Source organism: Mustela lutreola, chromosome X (genome assembly GCF_030435805.1).
Source record: "Mustela lutreola isolate mMusLut2 chromosome X, mMusLut2.pri, whole genome shotgun sequence".
Taxonomy (NCBI): domain Eukaryota; kingdom Metazoa; phylum Chordata; class Mammalia; order Carnivora; family Mustelidae; genus Mustela; species Mustela lutreola.
In genome coordinates, this window is record NC_081308.1 from 4268271 (window position 1) to 4291746 (window position 23476).

A 23476-nucleotide genomic window follows, 5' to 3' on the forward strand; every position below is an offset into this window, starting at 1 on the left:
GCCACCCGTGTGGCTGGAAACACCTGCCAACTCTGTTGACGCGGTTCCGGTCTTGAAGGGGCACACGTGCTTCATCCATGTGACCATGTGTCGGTAAGGACATCAGCAGAGAGCACATGGCTCGCCACACACGGGCCCGAGAAGAACTTGCAGAGAGAGAGCCCTCAAGGAGGACATTTCACAGGGTTCTCCGGAGGTAGGTTGAGATTACCAAAGGCCACAGTCATGAGGGAGCTGTCTCCTGTGTGGACAGCGGTGGCGTCCCAAGACCTTTAACATTCCCCCAATGAGAGGGCATCTCAAGCTTGTTGAAAGAAAAGGATTTTTCTTGATAAAATTGGCTAGTGCAGCTAAGGCAGGCAGGGGCTCTGTGCGGCCTGAGTGTGAGGAGATGGCTATTTAAATGTAGGATCCACTGCTCCCCAGCAGCACCCCTGTGGGCCGGGTCTACACCAGGAAGGTGACCACAGGACCTCAAACATCCTTTTGTGACTCTAAATACCAAGTGGTTTTCTTTAGACGTCACAGAGGGGAAGCTGGGCGCAGACTCAGCCCCCTCACGGAGCACACCAGAACAGAAAGAACAAACCAGAGGGCAAGGACCTACGTGCATCAGTAAAAAGTGCCAGCTCATATGAGCCCTCTCCACAAATGCTAGATGACCTGGTTATGCAGACATTGAGTGTTTTGCAATTTTCAAGGGATCTGCATATGTGAATAGTTGATCTTAATTAAAATGTTTTCCAAGGGTTTTTCCATCTTTCAGCAACTGTCTGGCTCTCTGCCTTTCTTCTCAAGGTAAGTGCTTTTCTACAGGGCCCCAGAGGATCTTGGGTATGCCGTCAGAGAAGACGCAGGGCATGTACCCACAGAGCAGAGGTGAAGAAAGGAAGAAAGCGTTCCCTCCAGGGACACGGGCTCTGCTGGTGCTCTGTCCAAGGTATCTGTAGATTCCTGGCTCTTGGCTGTCTTGGTTCTCTGGAATCCTGACAACTGATACACTTGACTCTGGGTGGCTGACTTCTCCTGGCTGCTCTCACCGTACCTGGCCTCTGGGCTCCGTTAGAATCCCAATCCTGTTTAGGTGTGTGTGTGTTCTGATTCCTAGTCATTCCTAAGGCCCAGCTGGCACTGGTTCCTCACCTATCCTGCCAGCTCTCTCAAGCTGTGTTGTGGTCCCTGAGCTCACTCCCTGGTGGCACAACCCAGGCTTGGGCATGACTCACTGACGACAGGCACTGCCAAGACTTCGCCCTCTGTCTTTGGATCCACGGAAGGGATCCCAAGAGGCGAGCCTGGGTGATGACGGAGAAGTTTTGTGATATTTAAGGCAAGGCCCAGAGTCAGGGAGATGTATGGCGTTCGCACAAGATCAAAACAAAGCAAGCCATTGCGCGGAAGGCCGAAATCTTGGCAGCAGCAGAACGAAGGAGACAGATGGCTTTCAGACATAGGTGATTCAGTCAAAATGATGTCAGATAACAGAAACTATCTTTGAAGGGGAAGAGGAAATTACAATTACAAACCACAATTCAATATCCCGTAAAGACACCCTTAAAAAGTCACGAGACAGACATGTTTAGACCAATAACTGGGATAATGCGTCATCGTCAAACAAACCCATGTAAACACCCGACGTGGCTATTCGTTGACTGGGATTTCTAGAACAATGATACAAGTTTACTCAGAAGTTGGATTTCCTTCTTTGTGTCTGACTTTTCCATGGAATGTGCTTTTCACCACCAACTATGGAACGGACATGACTTTCAGAAAAGTAACGACGGTTTAGTTAAATATCTACCCATAACTTAGTAAGACTTTGAGTATCGAATGCGTACCCTCTCTTTCCTAGAGTGGATTTTGAAAATATGCCGTTTTCAGTGACTTTGTGAAACATATGAATTCCCTATCTCTTTGACAAGGATTTTTGTAAGTTGATGTATTTATGGCATGTTTCCAAGGCCTCATGCTTGTGAAGAAACCAGAGAACATTAGGATATTCAAATAGTTCTTTAAGATTTTTATGCCCTAGAGAAATACATCATCAACATTGTGGTACATAACTGCCAGTAGTTTAATGTAAAATACTCATTTCATATGCAATGCTGGAGAGACACATGTAGAATTCAGCAATCGTGGGTTTGCATCCACAAAAAGCAATGCTTTCATGCAATGCCTTAATACTAATGGGATAGTCTGACAGTCTCCAGAACAAGTTTGTGTCAGGCACCTGCTGTTCTGTGCAGAACCGGGAAGAGAAAAGTACCTATTTAGTCCTTTGGAGACCACGTGGGTCAAAAGATGCAGAGAAAACGTTGGTTGATTTAAGGGTCAATCAAACCAGGTGAGGCCACACAATGATCTGGGTGCGAGCCTACCACCCCCCCTGCAGACGTGTTAATACCCTCAGATAGGGTCTTACTTGGTTCTGCATTAACAGAGGACTTTTTCTGATGAAACGGTACAACCAGTAAACATATCCTGTGGCTAATGGAGGACATACAAGTGCTCATGGATGTGCACAAGATACTATGAAAGAGAGTCAGAGGGAGCCAGAATCGTTCTGGGTGTCCTGAAGATCTGGTTTTCAGGTCCTCTGTAAACCAGGTATCTCCAAACCACGGAAACTACTGGAGAGTACCACGTGCCCTGTAACCATGACAGTCAAGTGCCACTCGTGAAACGATCCCTTCTGTGTGCAGGACTCTCAGCCCACGTGTGAGGTCAGTCCGTTCTTCAGACCAACACCCCAAGAGTGGGCATGACCTGCATTTCACAGGTCGGGAATCTGAGGTCGACATGAAGCAAGACGAAGCCACACAATGTTTTAGTGGTGCAGCTGGGATCTGAACTTAATTCTATGTAATCTGAAATCCTTTGTTTTGCCGGGGATAGACTTGGGTCAGAAAGCCGCCATGTGAGGCCAAAGGGGTTGGGATTGTATCCTGTGGAATAGGAGTGGGCACACGGCATAAAGCAGAGGAGTTAATGCATGTATCTGTTATGATAAAAACTGGGTTATGATGTAAAAATTTGTTTTCAAAAATCAGTAACACCATCCAGAGCATGGCCAACTTAAGAGTCCGATCAATATAATCAAAGGAACAGGAACCTCAGTAGCTAATCACGGACTGCTGTTTGCAGGACAGAGACGATCCGTATGTCTTGACAAGGCAGGTCTCCTCGGGATAAAGCAGGGGTCTTCCAGACCTCCCCTCTCCCTGTTAGCTCACTGAACTCCAACAGAGGGAGTATCGGGTGGAAAAATCCTCGTACGGAGTCATTGGTACATTCTTAAAATTGTGCATGTTTCACTGAAGAGGAATTAAGAAGAGACTGACTGTACCACATCTCAGGGGCTGTTGTCAATACCAAATGCTTCCGGAGGAGGTGGAGGAGATGGGCACACGCTAGCTGCCCGCTAGGGCAACACCGAGCATCCACCACTCATCCCTGCATGTCCCCGAGAAAGCACACTTTTTATGCAGGGAGAAAGTAGAGCGACAGTCCAAACTGCCTTGACGGGAGTCATCGTGGTCTAGATTGGCATTCTTATTCATCCTCTGTGAAATGGATGGGCTGCTAGCGGGAGGTCATCACAAAGAGGCAGTGGGGCAACGAGGCTAATGTAGAAGAATAAGAAAGACCACATGAACCTTGGCTAACCGCCAGTACTTTCCTTTGTTCAAAAAAATAAGCGTTTCGCCTCAGTTGTAACAACAAGAGAACCACGTTCTTGAGATCAAATTTACCCTACGGGAAAGCGTGCACCAATCTATCTACAGCTACGTGTCTGAGAGAATCATGAGAGCGCTTTCTGTTCTTTATGCAAAACGGCTTAAGGATTAGAAAACAGACATATTTTGGAAGAAGGGGATATCGAATCCAACAAGTGCTCATTTCACAAAGATCTTTTGTTTGCTGCACACGAAGACACTCATGTTTCCCTTACGATATTTTACGGTGCGAGTGCTGTTTGGCTTTTTAAAAAAAAAAAAAACAAAAAACAGGTCACAGAGTCACACGTGGGTTGTACGTTTGTTGAAGGATAATTTTTTTAAGAAGAAGGTAAAATCAAACTCCCATACATAACATGAACTGATGTCAAAGATTTTATTCAACTCAATTAACTGGTGAGGGACCCGGTAAGATGTTACAGTGGGTCTGAGGGGGAACTGAAAACAGATGCATACTCTGACAATCAATAATGCCGAAATGAATTTGCTGAACAGATATAAAACTGATCAACTGCCAGAGGAACCATCAGCAGAGAACCAACACTGGGCACATCTGGATCCATTACCATGACTTTGCTACCACTCCTAGTTGGAAATTAGCTCCATTGACAATGACACATCAGCTGGCAGGTGCTCCAAGGGAAAGCTATTCCCATATTCTAATGCCTTTCTCATCATTCCCACTACAAAAGGTCGAGTAAATCTAGTAAAAAAAGGGGTTCAGTGCCAAAGTGTAACATTGTCAAGTAAACGATCCCAGAGATGTGCTAATAAGGCTCTTGGTCACATTAAGTATGTATTCTGAATTCAAATTATATTTGGATCAAAGGCTATGTTAGACAACCGTCTGTTTTTCGAGGAGGGGGATGGGGATGGTTTTTTGTGAGATAGAAACCGTATCCTCAAATGTGCACATGCACCTAGGTGAAGGTAAGATACAGCCCATAGTTATCTTCCTACTGAAAATAAACTACCGACAGCACAGTGCAGAATGGACCTCTGAGTGGAGGTCCACCGAGAGGCTCTGAGGACACGGCCTCTGAGCAGAGGTCCACCGAGAGGTTCTGAGGACACAGCCTCTGAGCAGATTTCCACCAAGAGGTTAAGAGACTACGGCCTCTGAGTGGAGGTCCACCGAGAGGTTCTAGGGGCATGGCCTCTGAGCGGAGGTCCACCGAGAGGTTCTGAGGGCACAGCCTCTGAGCAGAGGTCCACCGAGAGGTTCAGAGGGCACGGCCTCTGAGCGGAGGTCTACCGAGAGGTTCTAGGGGCACGGCCTCTGAGCGGAGGTCTACCGAGAGGTTCTAGGGGCACGGCCTCTGAACAGAGGTCCACCGAGAGGTTCTAGGGGCACGGCCTCTGAGCAGAGGTCCACCAAGAGGTTCTGAGGACACAGCCTCTGAGCAGATTTCCACCAAGAGGTTAAGAGACTACGGCCTCTGAGTGGAGGTCCACCGAGAGGTTCTAGGGGCATGGCCTCTGAGCAGAGGTCCACTGAGAGATTCTGAGGGCACGGCCTCTGAGTGGAGGTCCACCAAGAGGTTCTAGGGGGCACAGCCTATGAGCGGAGGTCCACCAAGAGGTTCTAGGGGGCACGGCCTCTGAGCGGAGGTCCACTGAGAGGTTCTAGGAGCATGGCCACTGAGCAGAGGTCCACTGAGAGGTTCTAGGGGCACGGCCTCTGAGTGGAGGTCCACCAAGAGGTTCTAGGGGGCACGGCCTATGAGCGGAGGTCCACCAAGAGGTTCTAGGGGCATGGCCACTGAGCAGAGGTCCACTGAGAGGTTCTAGGGGCACGGCCTCTGAGTGGAGGTCCACCAAGAGGTTCTAGGGGGCACGGCCTATGAGCGGAGGTCCACCAAGAGGTTCTAGGGGGCACGGCCTCTGAGCGAAGGTCCACTGAGAGGTTCTAGGGGCACGGCCACTGAGCAGAGGTCCACTGAGAGGTTCTAGGGGCACGGCCTCTGAGTGGAGGTCCACCGAGAGGTTCTGAGGGCACGGCCTCTGAGCAGAGGTCCACCGAGAGGTTCTGAGCGCACAGCCTCTGAGAGGAGGCCCACCAAGAGGTTCTAGGGGCACAGCCTCTGAGCAGAGGTCCATCGAGAGATTCTGAAGGCACGGCCTCTGAGCGGAGGTCCACAGAGAGGTTCTAGGGGCACGGCCTCTGAGCGGAGGTCCACCGAGAGGTTCTGAGGGCACAGCCTCTGAGCAGAGGTCCACCGAGAGGTTCTAGGGGCACGGCCTCTGAGTGGAGGTCCACCGAGAGGTTCTGAAAGCACAGCCTCTGAGCAGAGGTCCATCGAGAGGTTGTAGGGGCATGGCCTCTGAGCAGAGGTCCACCGAGAAGTCTTGAGGGCACAAAAGATGGTCAATTTTGCTAATAAGGAGAAGGACTTCTCAGTGTTCGTCCACGACACGGCATTTCCACTCAGACTGCAAATGAAACGCAGTGATGATCTCCCTCTGTCAGCTGCTATGGCACATTAAGACCCACACTTTAAAAAGCGACGTTGTAAAGGAAGAATATAAACGTAACGTATATGTACCTACGCACTACATATACACGCACATATGTGTAAGCATACACATCTACTTTACATTTTCCAGCCAGGGTTTCGAAAAACTGAAAAGGAAAAGAAAGGAACACAGAGAGGATTTAGTTTTGTCTTGGAAAAGGATGTATTTTACATATACGTGGATTCGTGTAAGTACGTGTACATACGCAGGCACACGTACACACACACGCACGAGCACGGTCACGCAAGCGTGTGTCCTGGCCGTAGGGGACTCTTACATGACCAGTGCGAGGCCACGACACCGTACGGTCACCCCCCAGGGTGTATGATTATGGAAATGAGCGTTTCGGTCCCTGTCCTGGGCTGTGTCTGCTGTGCTGTCTCTCAGCTGGACGTGGCTTGTCAGTGCGGGTCCACCATGCCGAGGCCACGTGGGATAGAAGGTCGAGTTCACGGGCTGGAAGGACCGGTCACGTGGCGATCTCCTGAGTGCCAGGGTTCAGCCGAGTGGGCGCCGTGCGGCCGGGAGGCAGGCCGGGCCGCTCACGCGTAGGGCGGCAAACCGAACAGCTCGGGCTGGAAGTCCTGCAGGGAATCCAGCACCAGGGTGGCCTTGGACGTCAGGTGTCGCTGCAGGTTCCGATCCGGAACCATGACCACCTGCATGCCGGCTGCGAGGGCCGCATCCACACCGTTGGGAGCATCTTCAAACACGAGGCACTGTGGGGTAGGAAGAGAGACAAAGTTGAGACGGCCTTTCCCGGAACCAGGCAGCTAGACTAGGTTCTCACGATTTCTATGACGGACGTGCTCGCTGGTGCTGCCGCAGTGTACATGGACACCGAGACGAAGTCGGACACACTGTCCCGCAGGCTTCCCACAGGCCCGACGATACGGGGGACAGTGTTTCGTCACTGCCAACAGGGCGCTCGCCCCTCGTGGTGTAGCTGGGTGGCAAGACGGGATGGAAGGTTTGTGTCCTCTTGGAATCGTACAAATCTGTGCCACCAATAATGGGATACTCAGACCACAAGAGTCAAGTGTGTGAGTAAGGGGGGGGCACATGTTTTCAACATGAAGTCACTCCAGACCTCAGACGGTTTAGGAACCGCAGCGTGGAAAGTGAGTGGTTAAGGTGTCTGAGCGAAAGCCTGGCCTGTGTGTGCACAAGGCGACGACCTCCAGCACCCAGACCAGCTCCCAGGAGCGGGATCTCCTTCGGCTTACCACGCAAACCCACCCTAGTAAACCCCCGACACTGCCACCCCGTCAGACATCCACATCTACAAGCGGGTTTCTGGGCACTGTGGTTATCAGGAAGCTCTGAAATGTACCATCCCGGGAATAATGCCCCGAAACTCTCCAACCGAGAGAGCCTGAGTCCGTGCGTGGGGAGATAAGCCTGTTGTCCTACGTCACTCTGCGTCCAGGGCAGACAGGAACCCAGCAAGTTCCCTCCGTGTCTGGAAACAGCCGCACTGATTCTGTCAGTGAAGGTTCTTCTCTGTAGGGACCCGACACGCGTAAAGGGGCTGCGGTCACAGCTGGGAGAAGCTCACCCGTTATTCCTCTACTGTCCACGGATGACCCCCAACTGCCAGGAGACGCCCAGGTTACAGCTTTTGACCTTCCCGAGCCCTGTTCCCTTCCTTTCGTCACGAGAACTCTGTCATGGGTGGGCAGCGGCACCCACGGACCCAGCGAGGCTCAGGGACGCCGCTCCGGGTGCGGTGCAGCACGGCAAGTTCTGCCTGCCCTGGGGCCCGCAGGTCCCTGGCAAACACATACACGTTCACACTCACTCACACGTGCACACATCACACTCGCACACAGAAGACGCCGGCACTCTGGCACAAGTGAGCACACTCAGACACACACACACATTCACATACGCACACAGAAACGGACACTCAGGCACGCGAGTAACACACACACACACTCAGATAAAAGTGCAAACCCACAGACATTCCCGGATGCTCAAACAGAGACACAGTGGAGTTCTTTCGTGGTGGAGAGGTCAGGGGCAGAACACGGACCCTTTCCTTTTCTCTTCCTCCCCTTTCCCGCTGCCTGGGCTACGAGCCCTGAGCCGCCTCCCCTGTGAGGCCGAGGTGAGGGCCGGACGCATGGCAGGGACAGCTGAGGGCCAGCAGCGGGCTGTGCTCATTGGAGGCCGGTCTGTCCAGGGAGTGGGCCTCTGAGCTCTGAAAACAACGCAGATTCGGAGAAACGGTGCGCTCTGATCCTCTGCCTTCGTTCTGAGAACTTAGGAAGGCGCGCGGGCTCTTTTCCAAGCTGTGGGCGTCCACCCGGAGTCAATGATGTCCATGGAGCGGGACTGGGTCTCTTTAGAACGGGCACCTTCGTTCTTCATCTGGCCTCAGACATGGGCTCTTAGGGGCACTTGCAGGCGCGCGTCCTTACACAGGGTCGGCACCGCACTCTCCGCGTCCTCCACTGCCGCAGGTGGGACCACGAGGGGCACTTACACGTCCAGGGGCTCCGGGGAATGGACGGACGCCCCACGTTCCACGAGGGTCTGGCACTTCGTGCCGGCACCAGCGGAAGGTCAGCGGGAAGAGAGGAGGAGGGTCTGTGCGTCCGTCCATCGGGACAACGGTGCTCGGCGGAGGTCATGAAAAGCAGCTTTTGTTTGCCTTGTGCGGCCCCTGCCAAGGGTCATGGGAGAGACGCGGAGCCTCAGAGACCCCGGCAGTCGCCGAAACGAGGGCCCGGCACTCGGCGGAGGGCGTGCACAGCGGAGCGCTCCTTCCGGACGCGCCCACCGCACACCAGCACGGGCCGCGAGGGACCGAGAGGGACGCGCCGGACCCCACGGGCATTTAGGGCCGCGGCGCACAGCACCCGGCAACCCTCTCCGGAGGTCAGCCGACTCCTCACGTGCGCCCATCGAGCCGGTGTGTTTCCCATTCGCAACGCGTCCGCACCAGCGGCCGACGGCACCGCGCACACGCGCCCTGGGACCGACCCGTGAGGGCTGCAATGCGCACGCGAGCGCGCGGGGCGTCCGAGACACGAAGAGGAGCAGAAGGGCGGGGTGCGCGGCGGGAAGTGGCGGAACAGACCGCACCACGGACAGGCCGCGTGCAACGCTGTCCCTGTGCACAAGCGCGGCAGCCCTGCCACGCCGGAGCGCGCGGGGCAAAGCCGGGGACCCGGGCTGCGGTGTGGCGTCCTGCAGCGGCGCAACGCTGTGGCTGGAAAGGCGCCGAGCACCCGCGGTCCGGGACACGGACGCAGCCCCACGAACAGTCCTAGCGTAGCGCATCTCCCTACCGAAACCCGACAGCCGAAGTCCGAACCGTGCCCGATCGACTCTGTGCATCGCAGCCCTCGACGGTGACGAAGCCACTGAAAGAGAAGCCAGGACGGCACCGCTCGTCTCCCGCGCACACGGCAGGAAGAAGGGGGTCTAGTCAAAGACCCAAACGTCTCCGTGGGGTTTCTGCCCGCCGCGCCGGCTCACGGACAGGGAGTCTCACCCTGCTGAGCTCCGTGTCCTTCTGTGAAGGACTGTGTGTTCCCCGAGCTCTGACCCGGCCCTTCCCACCCCGCGCTGACGCATGACACGGGGGCATAAACCCCTCCACAGCCACCTGCAAAATGTGAACTATTTACGTGCACTTGGTTCCGTGCAGGAAGGAGGGCTGGGGCAGCAGACACCTTTGTCCGTCGCTGACCCCGCCTCCCGGCCCTCGGCATGAGAGTCACGTGTGCACCTGTGTGGACGCGTGTGGGGCGTGCTGTGATTAACGTGTGATTTTTGATAGCGGGCCACAGGCGGTGGGCTCTCCAGGACACGCTCCCACCACCTCGAGGAAGCTGCAGGGCAGGGGAACACCGTCCTCTGGCCCATGTTCACGGGACAGGGACGGCCCCTGGTTGTGAGGTGGGGGGGCTGGAGTGTCCTGGCTTCTCAGGGTGTCCCCGCCTGGCCCACGGTGAGCATCTGCTGACCTCCCACTGGTTCAACAGAGACGCTGGAGCCGTCCCAGCCCAGGACACAGTGCGACCAAGGGGCTGCGGGGCTGGAGCCCAGCGGGTGACCCGGCCCTGTCTGTGTTACAGGGAAGGGCTCTGAGCCACAGGAAGTTTGGGAGGAAACGAGCATTCACACAGGCACACAGGTGGCAGACATTAAGACCCGAGCCCGGGTCTGCAGGATGTCGTGTTCTTGTCATGGTGCACGCTGACGGTGAAAGTTAATCCGAATTCTGTCTCCACAGCTGGAGACGGGCTTAATTCCAGGGTAGCCTGAGGGGCTGGATTCACAAGGAGGGACGCCTGCAAGTATCCGGGAGGTGAAGCGTTTCAGGGGCTCCCGGCCCAGATGTACCGAAAGCACTCGTCTGCACACGTGTGCACGGACCAGAGCCCGGACTGCGGCGTCCGTGCGCGTCTCCTCGCCGCCTGGTCCACAGCAGCAGCCGGGACGTCCCCGGGTCCTTGCGCTTGAGTCCTTGAAAGACAGACACCGTCTAACCATGACATGCCATCCTGGGACGCGCTGGTCCGGCGTGAGACGCTCTTGTGAGACCTCGGTGGGATGCACGGAAATGCATGGGATTCTGCAAATACTTCAGCAAAAGGAGGCGTGGGACAGGAAGCAAAGGTCGTTCCAACCTTTCTGACCCGGTGGGCGCGGGGGCCACTGTCTCGGTGGAAGGCAGCTTGGTTTTGTGACAGGTTCGGCAGAGAAGGAGCCTGTGTGGCCAGGTGCCCCGCCGTGACGGCGATGAGCGACGGGGAGAGACTGGGCCGCAGCAGCCCTCGGCTTCTGTAAGGTAAGCTCAGGAGCCACGAGGGACCGGAGCAGGGCTAGATGACTCTGATCCGGAGGGAGGGACAGCCACCCAGCGGTGTCCTGTCCATTTACCCCTCTGCTGTGACGCCAGGGTCATGCTTCCTGCTCAGCCCCCCACACTGTGCCTTTGGGTCAGGAGGGAGTCCGTGTCCACACTGTGCCCTCTGGTCATGTGTCCTCACCAGCTCAGGTCCGCAGAGCGAGGACAGGCTGGCAGGGGCCCCAGAGGGAGGGGAACGACTGGACAAGGGCCGGTCTTCAACTCCGGCCCCATGTTCCCACGGGACAGAAGTGCCCAGACTGACTAAAGGGTTCATGCGGTGTCTAATCCTGGGTTTCCAGCAGTCACCACGGTGCCTTTTAAGGAACCGGCACACATTTCACCCGTGACTACATGGTCTCGAGGGAACAGAGGGCTTCTCCGTTCTTGGTGGAGCAAAGTCGGAGAGGAACTCACTTCAGGTTCACTCCCCAAATGCTCCGATGACGATCTGGGGTTGCCCGTGTGCACCCGTGAAGCACTCACGCGGGCGTGCCCGTCACGGCTCAGCAGGGATGGTCAGACTCTAACCCCTGGAAGCAGAGCTGACTAAACCACGGTCTCTAAGGGAAAACTGGGCATCGGTTTTTGCAGATGTAATGCTCTGCGTTCATTTCGTCATACCAAGTTCGGGTCTTACACCGTGAGACATCAAATTGCGACGGAGGCCGTAAGCTTCATTTCTGAGGGGTTTTCCGTTGGCAGGAGTCATAGCGAAGGTTGGTTGTATTCATCTCCACATTCTGGTCAGACGGCGCATGAGGGTACATACCACGGTACTGTGAGGACGCGTCTGGATACCCTTCGTCAGGGCTCCCGTTAAATCATAAACCTTTAAGCAAGATCAAAGTGACAGAAGCTCGCGCGTATTAATCAGGACTTCCGTTTGTACTGTTTGTCCGTACACACCGCCGTCTGCGCATCCAGCCGTGCATTCATGCCTATCGACCCGTCCGTCCCCCCCAACCCGCCATGCCTCCATCCGTGAGCTGTCTATGCACCCATTCCTCCCTGCCTTCCTCCCTCCGTCATCTATGTATCCATCCCTCCACCCATCATCTGTCTACCCATCTATCCAACCTCTGGCCGCCTATCTATCCACCCATTCCTCCCTCCCTTCCTGCCTCCATCTACCATCTGTCCATCCCTCCCTCCATCCAGCATCTACCCATCTATGCGTCCTTCTCTGCCTTCCTGCCTCCATCATCTGTCACACCTCCCTCCCTCCATCCAGCATCTGTCCATCTATCCAACCATCAGCCATCTATCCATCCACTCCTCTCCTGTCCTCCCACCATCCATCATGTCACCCCACCCTCCTTCCATCCATCATCTATCGAACCACCAGACATCTATCCATCCATTCCTCCTTCCCCTCATCCCTCCATCATCTACCTATCCCTCCGTCCATCTATCCATCATCCATTCATCCCTGCCTCCACCATCTACCTACCTATCCCTCCATCATCCTTCCATCATCTATCTACCCATCTATCCAACCATCTATCTCTCCATCCATTCTTTCCACCCTCCACCCACCATCCATCCATCCATCTCTCCCTCCACCTATCATCTACTTATCTATCCCTTCCTCTATCTATCCATCATCTGTCTACTCCTCCCTCCCTTACTCCATCTATCTACCTATGCATCTGTCCTTCCATCCATCATCTATCCAACCATCGGACATCTATCCATCCATTCCTCCTTCCCCCTCATCCCTCCATCATCTACCTATCCCTCCGTCCATCTATCCATCATCTATTCATCCCTCCCTCCACCATCTACCTACCTATCCCTCACTCCATCTATCCATCCATCTGTCTGGTACCTATCCATCCTTCCATCACCTATCCATCCATCCATCCATCCATCATCTATCTTACCCATCTATCCAACCATCTATCTCTCCATCCATTCTTTCCACTCTCCACCCACCATCCATCCATCCATCCCTTCCTCCATCCATCATCAGCCTATCTATCCCTCCCTCTATCCATCCATCATGTCTACCCCTCCCTTCCTCCATCCATCCATGCATCCATCCATCCATGATCCATGCATCCATCCAACCATCCATCCATGCATCCATCCATCCATCCATGCATCCATCCAACCATGCATGCATCCATCCATCCATGCATCCATCCAACCATTCATACATCCATCCCTCCCTCCCTCCCTCTATCCATTTATCATCTATCTACCCATCTATCCAACCATCTATCTCTCCATCCATTCTTTCCATCCTCCACCCACCATCCATCCATCCATCCCTCCCTCCATCCATCATCTACGTATCTATCCGTCCCTCTATCTATCCATCATCTGTCTACCCCTCCCTCCCTCCATCCATCCATCCATCTAGCTATGCATCCATCCCTCCATCCATCATCCATCCATCCATCCGTCATCTATCTATCCGTCCCTCCCTCTCTCCCTCCCTGTGCTAACTATCATCAATTTGTTGACTTACCTACCTCCCTACTGACTATGCACCCATCCCCCTACCTGCAGTTGTAGATCCCAGCTCCTAGCTGTGCTGTGTTCCCCTATGGAACCATGTCTGACTTCGACACCCCCGACATGTGCTTTGGTAAAGTAACAAGTACCTTGCACGTCGCAGGGCTACTGTCTTCCTGAGTTAATTCTGGTCTGGAAATCAAAGAACAAAACTGGCAGTGACATAAACATATTCACAACCAAATCCTCTGGAGTCCCAAGCTACGTCCATGAACGAATGGCCCCACTAAACAGATCCCTATTCCTTTCAGGAAAAGCCTTTGAAGGAGTGTAGGATTTAACAACTGGGTGGTCGTTGGCACGTGTGGGAGGCTTCCTGGGAAATTCTGCCTCATTTTATTCACGAAAACTACATTGTGGGGCTCTGAGTGCATTTTAAGGCATTTCCATGCAAATCAGCTGCTGAGCAAGGGACTTGCACAGAGCTCAGAAACCTTTGTCCAATGTTCCTTTAATAATATAGATTCTGTGTCCACCAAATTGGTCAGGAGCCATGGAGAAGCCCGACAAAGCTCTCAAAGGCACTGAGGATTTGAAAGATTCATAAAACATGTCTTGGCAGTTTCCGGACAGTCAACACAACCCTTCTGTTCCTCTCCCAACTTTACGCATGCACGTAAATGTGCAAAATCAAACCGGCCTTCCCCAGCGTTCCGCACGACACTCCTGGTACACTGGTGTGACCCGAGGTCCCTGTCAGTTGGTGTGTTAGGAGCTCAGCTAGGACATCGTCCCCGCGGAGACTATCCATGAACGTAATTACTACCCCTACACGTGTGATGCACAGGCAGAACTGAGCTCCCCCCAAATCCACGCTGAACACCAACTCCCACGGTGTGACTGTGTTTGTGGACATAGGGTGTTTAGGGGGATTTTCAGGTTAAATGGGCCCTGGCGCAGGGTTGGGGGGGGCAGTCAGACAGGCCTGGAGTCCTCACAGAAGAGGAGGAGCGAGACTGCTCTGCTCCGCACTCCCACGGTCTGAGGAAAAGCCACGGCAGGACAAAGGCACGTGAGGGTGCAAACCAACCGCACAGGCACCCTAACGTTGGGCTCCCCGTGTCCTGCGGGACCACGAGAGCATACATGTCCATCGTCCAGGCTGCCCGGTATGCGGAGTCTAACACCACATGTAGAGCATTAACTTGTATGTAACGGTCGACGACTGCTTTCTTCATGGAAGAACTGCCTTGAGATGTGTCAGGGCAAAGGGAATATGGGTTTCCTCCGTGGCCCAGCTCCCCGCGTCCCCAGAAGAGCAAAGGCACAGCCACGCTGGGCTGTCTCAGCGAGGGCCGGCTGCAGAGGCTCAGGCACATGGAATGGTCACGGGCGAGTAGAGTGTCTTTGCTGCCCTGAGGACGGGTGTTTTCTAAGCCATCTCCAAAGCTCCTGTGCAGGAGAGGCTGGCAAGGACAGAGAACGTGGTCTGTGCACAGGGAGAGCCGCCGTAGGTCACTGGGCATCGAGGGCCTTCACCTCTCTGTCCCCAAGCCAGGGGAGGGCAGCGCTGTCACACGGGAGGTGCGCGTGTCCCGGCCCCTCACGCGGCAGCTTCAGGTGTCTGGGTCCCTGCCCATTGCGGCCGACCCAGCCACCTGCTTCCCAGCCAGGGAAGCTCCATGAACGGACCTACGCTGCGGTGCTCATGAAGGTCTGTGGAGGCTCCTGCCCTCACACTCCCGAGACGCCCACTTACGGGAGGGGAGCTGTTTTCACGCCGCGCCCTTGCAGACCAGAAAGGAGGGCGTGCTGGTTCTCAGGGGAGGCGTGCGACCGCCTCGTCTTGTCTACCGAGCCCCGTGCTCATGTTTGATTCTAAGCTGTCCAGTAGCATGTCATCATGGGCAGGGTTTCCAGAATGCTCTGCAATGCACCTGTCCAGGGAGATTGTCTCCAGAAAGCAGATTCCGTGGGCTCCAGGGTGGACTGTGGGTCTGTGACGGACAAGGAGCATAGCCATGACTCTGGAGGTCCTGCTTGTGCTTCAGTCTGTTGAGTCAGCGTTGCTTACGGAGCTCCCCCAAGGTAGAAGCTTGTTTTCAGAGGAAGGCGCTGAACGTCCCCTAGACGTTTTAGGGAGAAGTATTGGGGGGGGGAAGTTTAGTTTTCCACGACATACGCTATGCTGCGGCAGAAGTCCTGTTGACACAGATACATTCATCTTGTTTCCGTAGACGTCCTCCACTTTCCTTCCAAAATCCCTTAAGGGGCTCACAATAAATAGAACAGACACCAACTTTCCCTGTCCATGTCTGCAGGGCTGCAACACTGCGGTTCTGTCGGCATCACATCAGACATGAAAGTGAGTAAAAAGGTAAAGCGCCCTGGGACCCCTGCCCTTCCCTCCCCTGCCTGGTCAGCTGTGGGCTCTGCAGAGTGTCCGGGAGAAAATGTGCCAAGGGGACACAAGGTCAGGTCACCAGGAGGGTGTCCCGTCCACCATCGTCTTCCTTTAGACAAGGGGAACGCAAACATCACCTCTTGGGATGCAGACGGGCATCTCTCTTCCCGTCTGGACTCAACGATTCAGGAGACACGCTGGGACAAGGAGCGTGCGAGCAGGACAAGAATGGTGTCCTGGCCCCTGGCAGCGGGGTGATGGGAAAGGGGCACTGCCGGGCAGAGCCAGGGAATGCTGTGGAGAGGGCGCCGGAGCCCTGAAGCCGGGTGGGGAACAGTGCGGAAGGGGTCGTGGGTCCCAACGGGCTTGGAGCTTCTCTCAGGAGTATTAAGGACAGGCCCCGCGTTTCCGAGGCTCTTCTTGGGGTTTGCAGATGGAATGTGCGTTGTAATTGGTTGCTAAGATTCTGAGCGGAACCCAATCCCTGTCCAGAGTCCTATGCGTGATCTCAGAACCGTACTCGGGTCTTCTCTTCTGGGACGGCAGCCAGCCGACGCCGTACAGTCCGCCGGCTTTCCCGCTCAGCCCGGGGAGTACGGAGGAGGAAGCACGCTTGGATTTATAAACCCGTGGGTTTATGCCGGAGACTTCAATCTCGTCAGTGTGCAGCACACTCTCTCCGTTTAGAAACGGAGCGGCAGTGAGGAGCTCTGACCCACAGCAGACACAGCGTCCCCACCGAGTGAGTGCCGGCATGTGTGGGACGCAGGTCTCTGAGTGTGGCACCAGCCTCCTCCCGACCAGGGCACCCCAGGACCCGGGGGGAGTCGCTGCGGGTCAGCAACAGGATCCTGAAGAATGAGAATCCGAACCCCTGGCTGACGGTGGAGAACCAGCGGAGAAGGGTCCCAGGAAGGGAGCCCCGGGCGGGGTGGCCTGGAGCAGCTTGACTCCTGCAGCACATGTCATTTGAACACACCATGACCGTCTTCTGTGCATTCTGTAAGTGGGGGAAACTGAAACGGGGAGCAAGCACGGAAGTGGGCAGCACGGGGCCCCAAGATGTCCACGCCTCACTGACCAGAACCTGGGACGGCGGTCCCTCATGGGGTGAAGGGGCTTTGTGGGTGGGATTCAGGTCATGGACCTCCAGGCAGGGCGGGTGTCCCAGACGGAAGGCGGCGGGGGTGGGGTGGGGGGGTTCCTAATCGGATCAGGTGCTCCCGGAAAAGCTGCACATGTTCTCTGGCTGGAGTGGGGCGGACGCTGCAGAGACAGAGACAGAGACTTCGAGGGTAGGAAGGGTTCGAAGCAGCTTCCTCCTAAGTTCTGGGAGACAGGATCAGAGGAGGCCTGCAGGACCGGAGGGCACAGCGCCAGGGACAGCCAACCGGGAAGGCGGACCATGGTCCTACCCCGCAAGGAACTGGATTCTGGCGACTCACGACCTGATGGCCTGCGACACGGGCTCTTCCGCAGCCTCTGGAGAGCAGCGCGGCCCGGTAGGTCCTGACGCCACACCCGAGTGCTGGAGCAGGGAAGCTGGGACACCACAGCCCGAATCCTGACCTGGGGAACCCAGAGATAAAGCCCAGGGCTGCTTCCACTGACTCCGTGTGTGGTAGCCGCCCACAGCAGCGGTGAGGACTGCCTAGGAGGGACTCGTCCAGGGCTGAGCCTCCGAGTGCACAGGTAAGGCTGATCCAAAATACTTACTTACGGATTTTATAAATCATGGTGGAAAAAGATAAAAACAACCCACACACCCTCTAGCTGTGCTCCGAGGTCTGTAGCTAATAAGACAGACCCATCGTCTTCCCCAAAGTACGAAGGAAGAACGTGTGCTGATTCACTGATGGCTGAGAAAGGCGATGTCGGCAAGAAATTCCCGTCAGAGCAGCCAACGTGCCTCCCTTGTGCAAGATCCACACCCCAACGCCTCGTGCGTTCATCCGGGGGACGAACGTGTGTGTAGGAGACAAGAGCTCCCACTTTAATCCTGTTGACAGAATGAGGATGGGGCTTTTCAGAATTCGGACAGTGTTCAAGACAGATGGGTCCGAGGCCCCCCGCACCCCGCAGAGATTTGGATCCTCTCGCAAACACTTGGGACAAAGCTGCAGCCAAGTGTGGGCTGAAGCAGGTGTCGAGATGTCCCTGTCAGCCTGGGGTTGAGTTTCCAGGGCACAGAGATAGGGGCTACATGTGCAACACTCCCCAAACCCCTGAGGTGACCTCCGCGCTACAGCTTAAACACACAAAGCAATGCGGACGTGTCCCGCTTTAGAGAGGCCTTTCCAAAAGAACCACAAAACCACCCCAGATTTGTTAAACGCAGTCCTTGGAAAGCGCCAGGGCGTATGCACTGAGTATTGACTTAACCCAGACTGTGCCGACACCCGTGCTTCCCGACCGTGGGCCCCATTCTCTCATCCCCACAGAGCATCTGCAGACACAGCCCGCACAAAAGGCTCCGTGCCTGGCTCGCTCGCAACGCAGGGGAGCCGGCGAAGACGCAGTGCGGGAGGAAGCAGCGAGGGACAGGGCCGCCCAGCCGAGGGGTCTGCGCACCGTGAGGTCACGGGAGGCGGGGAGAGTCACGTGGGCGCGGAGCACAGCGACTCTACCACACCAGCTTTACAAACCCTGGAGCGGCAAAAGCACGGTCTGACGGAGAAACCCACGGGGGCCCTAGCGGGCTGTCCCCGCTCTGCCACTGGGGCAAGACTGCTGCTGTCGGGGAGGAATTACTGGCGTGCACAGCCGCTTAGTGAACGTCCGAAATCCTAGCTACGGGTCCTCCTTCTCAATGTCTGATGTCCTGTCCCATGTCCCCTGGGAGCGTGCTAGCTTGACCCAGAGAGCTCCGAGTGTGCGTGTCGTTGTGACGGCCCGACAAGCACGATGTTCTCAGCAACGGCTGTACGCGGTTGTCACCAGCCCGTGCCCAAGTGCACGCAGAATGAGAAATCGCTCAGCCCCGGTGCTGCTGCAAGCACAGTACAAGCATAACTTGGGAAGGTGCCCCTCCAGTGGTCACAAACGTCGCCACTGGCCTCCCGTTTCAGCAGTTTACAACATGTGTGACGTGCATGTCTGTGTGAAATACGTGCGTACGACGTGTGTGCGTGTGTGAAGCTCTCGCATGAGCGGGAGAAACAGGCGTCCCGTGGTGAACGGCTTCACCGGGGGCTTGCCGCGAGTCCCCCTGAACAGAGCTGAGCAGTTACCCGCGCCGTCGTCTTCGCTCAAGGGCGCTGCCAGCAGGGGAGGGTGCTGCTGCCGCAGGTCTGCAGAGATGGCAGGGGCGCTGCGGAGGTCCCCAGCATGGAGGAGGTCTCTGGGCAGGATGGCAGGATGGCAGGATGGCAGGATGGCAGGACCGAATCTGCAGGGCAAGGGAGGCACGTGGGCAGGAACGGAGGACCTGGAGGAGAGCAGCAGGTCGCAGGGGAGGCCACGGCGGGCCGGACGGCAGATGCACCAGAAGGCAGGACGGACCAGGCAAAGACGGGGGCAGACGGGACCACAGCGCCTGGGGTGGGTGGAGGTGTGGGATGAGATCAGCGTAGGAGAAGCAGAGACAAGCTCGTTCCCGCGAGGAGCGAGGCCGAGGGAGCTCTGCAAACAAAGGGCGCTGCGTCGGGCCTGCGAGAGGCTGAGCACAGGAGGCAGCACAGAAGGGACAGAGGGTTGCTGGAAACGGAAAAGAGGACATTTCGGGGTCAGGGAGTCCAGAACACACTCCAGCGGCTCGAGGATGACACTGCACAGAGGACAATTGAGAATCAAGAGCTGCAGAAAGAGGGTTTTTGTGAATTCTCCTTGTCGTCCACAAAGCACAGGCTCCTAAAGAATTCAACTGCCGGAAGGCCTGTCCCTGGGAGTTTTCCAGCGGGAGAAAGTGGAGTCTTAGCTGCTGCAGAGGCCAGCACCAGGCAGTGTCTGCGTTAGGAAGTCACCTAAACATTACGGCATTGTCGTCAACCTACCACGGCTCCCACCTGCTCTAAGAGCCCATTTCGTTTTCCTGACGGTCCCTGGCCCTCCTGACGGGTCCCTCGGTCTTTCTCCAGCCTCTATTAAGATGGTATATAAGCCTCATATGCCAACGGCCTCCGTGAATCACATTTTTTCTGTGAACTGCCACATCCATAAGTGAATAAAAATCTGTCTTGTCTCTTACTCAGACCTTTTGTTGGTTTAATTTACAGGCACCCGATACGGAACCTAAGAGAGAGTATGGGACACGTTTTTCCTCCCTGGTGGGAATTTGGAAAAGCCAGCAATCTCGTTCGTGGAAACTCCAAGGAAACCAAGCATAATAGGTAGGTTCTGTAACAGAAGACATAAAAGGGTAGTAACGGAAGATAATATTCACGATAGTTGACTTTTTTTTTTTTTTAATGCAATAAGGGAGGTAAGCCACGTTGCAGGAGACATTAAGTAATCCCGAAACCGCTGTATTTTGCTCAGTCATTATGAGAGACAAGAGGACAAAGTGGTCATGAGGCCTGGCCAGCAATGGCGGACTCTGCTGGGTCCCTCCGGGCCCTGGGGGAGGCAGACCACGAGGGCACCGTGACACTCCTCATCCCCAGAAGCTGCTGCAGCACCGCTGTGCCCGGACCGGGGTGCTGGCAGTGGGAGGCTACCTCAGCAACGTACCCTCACGCAAAAGACCAAGGGCCCTGCACAGCTCCGCTGGCCACCGACCTAACCCGAACTCTGACCCAGCAATGCACGTGCTGGCTTCCCATCGTTCTGGGAGGTCAAGACGTTCTTCACACAGAGCCAGAGATGGCAGGAGCCCACTGACAGCCCACGCCTGCGTGCAGACCCTGGGGACAGAGACGGCGTATGGAAAAAAAGGTCCTGAGAGGGGACCCTAAAGGAACATGTCTCTTTGTCACAAGATCAGGAACAACCTATTCACTGCCCTTTTCCTGCACTGGGAAGTCAGCTCGGGCCATTCCTTTTGTCACTGACAGGACGGTCTCAGGTCAGCCAGGGGGACGTTACGCAATTAGCACTCACCAACCATGATGTGTTTATCATTTTTTTTTTTAACTCTTTTGGTATAGAAACGCTTAATGTACAGAACTTTCTGGAAAAGAAAGCAGAGTATCGAGGAATAAGAAAGCACTCTGGAACTCAGTTCTTAACATTAGCATGAAAACCCAAACATGCAGAGTAGTTACGACGACGCTTCTTGGAACTGATGTGGGGATTTACTGCTAGCACGTGTCAACCCAAGCAATCCCGAGTCCGCGGCTCCATCATCCTTTCCATTTTGCACCAGACGCGTGCACAGCCGGGGGCCAGGAACTTGAACGGAAGCTCACACCGCCCGAGGACCTGGGGGTGACTCCCGGCTTGTGTCCCTCGACCCGCCTCGAGGTGTGGGGCTGGCCGCTCCGTCGGTAAGGCTGCAGGAGCAGGTGTGCTGCGGGAACCAGAGCACAGGTGACCCCGCCCCACGGGGCCTCGACCGTCCGGGCGGCTCCCACCCACTGCATGCTGTGTGACAGGTTGGGGGGACTTTCTGAGATGGGACCATTTTTGCTTCTCTTTAGCACAAAAGAAGGACACGTGCATAGTTCAGAAATAATCATTTCCGTGAGAACGTGGTTCATGCCAGCTCTGTGGGCACTTCTCCTGGTAGAATGGTAAGTAACATGTTAACGGGATCTCTCCCTTTGACACTGCTTGCTTGTTCCTCCTTCCTAGCAGTACCACGGCACCTAATTAATTGGACGACACCCACAGCATAATGAATGCCCACCGGCGACGGTGAATCTCTCCAGCGACTTAGGAATCATGGCAAATGCCCTTAAACGTGGCAGGCACGGTGCTGCCTCAAACAGAAAGCAGCGGGACGTGGTCGAAGAACCTTTGCCTATTCCAACATCCCTCTCTGCAAGTGCTTTGCGTACGAGGCAGGAGAAAGAACCCGAGTACAAAGTTAAGGCTGTGCCCACAAGAAGGGGCCTGGCCAAACCTCCCTGCAGTGTTAGCACGCGCAGGTCACCCAACGAGAAAGCCCCAAAGCCTGGACCCTCTTTGCCTAAGAAATACGACCAGAATAGTTGCAGTTCTGCGAGACAAACACACACGTCAATAAACACGGATTAATTAGCAACGAGGGTGATGCCTCGCACAGTTTAGGAGCTAAATGACCGTGAAGATACGCAAGTGCTCGTTTCCCTCCGACAAGTCTGAAACAAATACTGTCGGGAGAAGAACACGGGGACACGGCTACACAGAGCCCTGTGCTCACACGGCCGCGGCGCCCTCGCTCTCCACGGGATCGCCGCGAACGTTTTCCTGCGAAGCGAGCAGGAGAGCGCGCGAGCACCTTCCCTAGAAACCCTAGAAATCCCACCCACTGTCAAACGTGGAAATGCCACGTTTCCACGGACACCCTGCCTTGTGAAGGAGCGACAGCGATCGCGGAACGACACGGAGCTCCTTTATCCCGCTCATGGCCTCCGCTGCACCAGCTGCTCCGCGGAGGGCCAGTATCCTAGGGAGCTCCCATCAGCTCCGCAGACCCCACTGAAAGCCGGGGCCGCAGACTCTGAACGGCTCTGCGAACCCGTCTGTCCAGCACACGTGGCACCTGCACGACACTTGTGAATCAACAGCAACGTGCGCCCGACAAGACAAGGGGCTCTTCTCGCAAGGGGACTTGGTCCTCTGAAGGTAGAGAGCCCTCGAGGAAGTGAGGTTCTTGGGGAAAAGAAGACACGGCCATGGAATTTGTGGGATGCCCAGCACGCAGGCGTCTCGATGCCCTGAGACATGAAGCCAACACACGCTGCACCCCGGGTCTGTTCGGCCAGCCCTGCAAGGGGCCCCTCTTTCTGTCCATGGCTTCGGGACCCGGCCACGATGGGCTCGCCCCCATCAAGAACCACCGAGCTGGACTCCATGGAGAGATCTGAACCCACCCGTGTCCATGTATCGTACGTATTTTACTGTGCCCGGGTCCACAGTGAGTGAGCCCTGACTCACTCATAATTACTGCCATCACAGGTCAAGCTACTCAGCAGACCCAGAGCCAAACAAAACAGAACATGACACACACGGACGGGATTGACGAAACGTGCCCCAGCCCCTCAGCTTCAGTGCAAACAGGCTGTGCATCCTCTTGTCAACCGAATAGCTCCCGGGATTCATGTCAGAAAAGGGCCTGCCTCCATCTCGGGCTCTCTGGGGAGCGAGAAAAGAACGACCATGAAGTGTTCTTCCCGGAAGTGACGAAGTAAGGACCTCACCAACTCCGCCCAACGTCCCGCAACCCAGGAGCCAACAGACACATGGTCATCTGAGCAGTGATCTCCCTGCTGCCAGCACGCAAACAAGAGAAACCAGCCTCTCGATCAGTCCCCGCATCCTTCTGGAATCTGCACGGGCGCATAGTCAGACCTCAGCCCGCTCCCTCTTCAAACCGTCTCCAGTGTTCTGGAATCTGCAGGTGCGCACAGT

The 23476-nt window shown here is 55.4% G+C and overlaps 1 protein-coding gene and 1 long non-coding RNA gene across 22 annotated transcripts in view; one reads left to right on the top strand and one right to left on the bottom strand.

Moving 5' to 3' along the window:
* The first annotated feature begins 4685 nt into the window (after window positions 1–4685).
* LOC131822224 (uncharacterized) lies at window positions 4686–6196 on the top strand. Of its 21 annotated transcripts, none has more exons than XR_009350124.1 (10): window positions 4850–4918; window positions 4999–5106; window positions 5187–5266; window positions 5308–5428; window positions 5470–5590; window positions 5632–5723; window positions 5804–5831; window positions 5872–5911; window positions 5952–6031; window positions 6072–6196. It is a non-coding gene; the product is annotated as an uncharacterized LOC131822224 (long non-coding RNA). The 21 variants fall into 21 exon arrangements; XR_009350127.1 differs by lacking the exon at window positions 5804–5831 and adding an exon at window positions 5792–5803 and having other exon boundaries at window positions 5632–5711; window positions 5884–5911; XR_009350130.1 differs by having other exon boundaries at window positions 5470–5602; window positions 5644–5711; window positions 5792–5831; window positions 5872–6031.
* Window positions 6197–6392: 196 nt separating this feature from the next.
* PUDP (pseudouridine 5'-phosphatase) overlaps window positions 6393–23476 on the bottom strand; it is a 76251-nt gene continuing 59167 nt past the window's right edge. Inside the window, exon 4 of the mRNA XM_059158709.1 lies at window positions 6393–6973. Within this exon, the coding sequence (XP_059014692.1) occupies window positions 6797–6973 (177 nt within the window). The 3' untranslated portion in view covers window positions 6393–6796. The remainder of the gene's footprint in view (window positions 6974–23476) is intronic.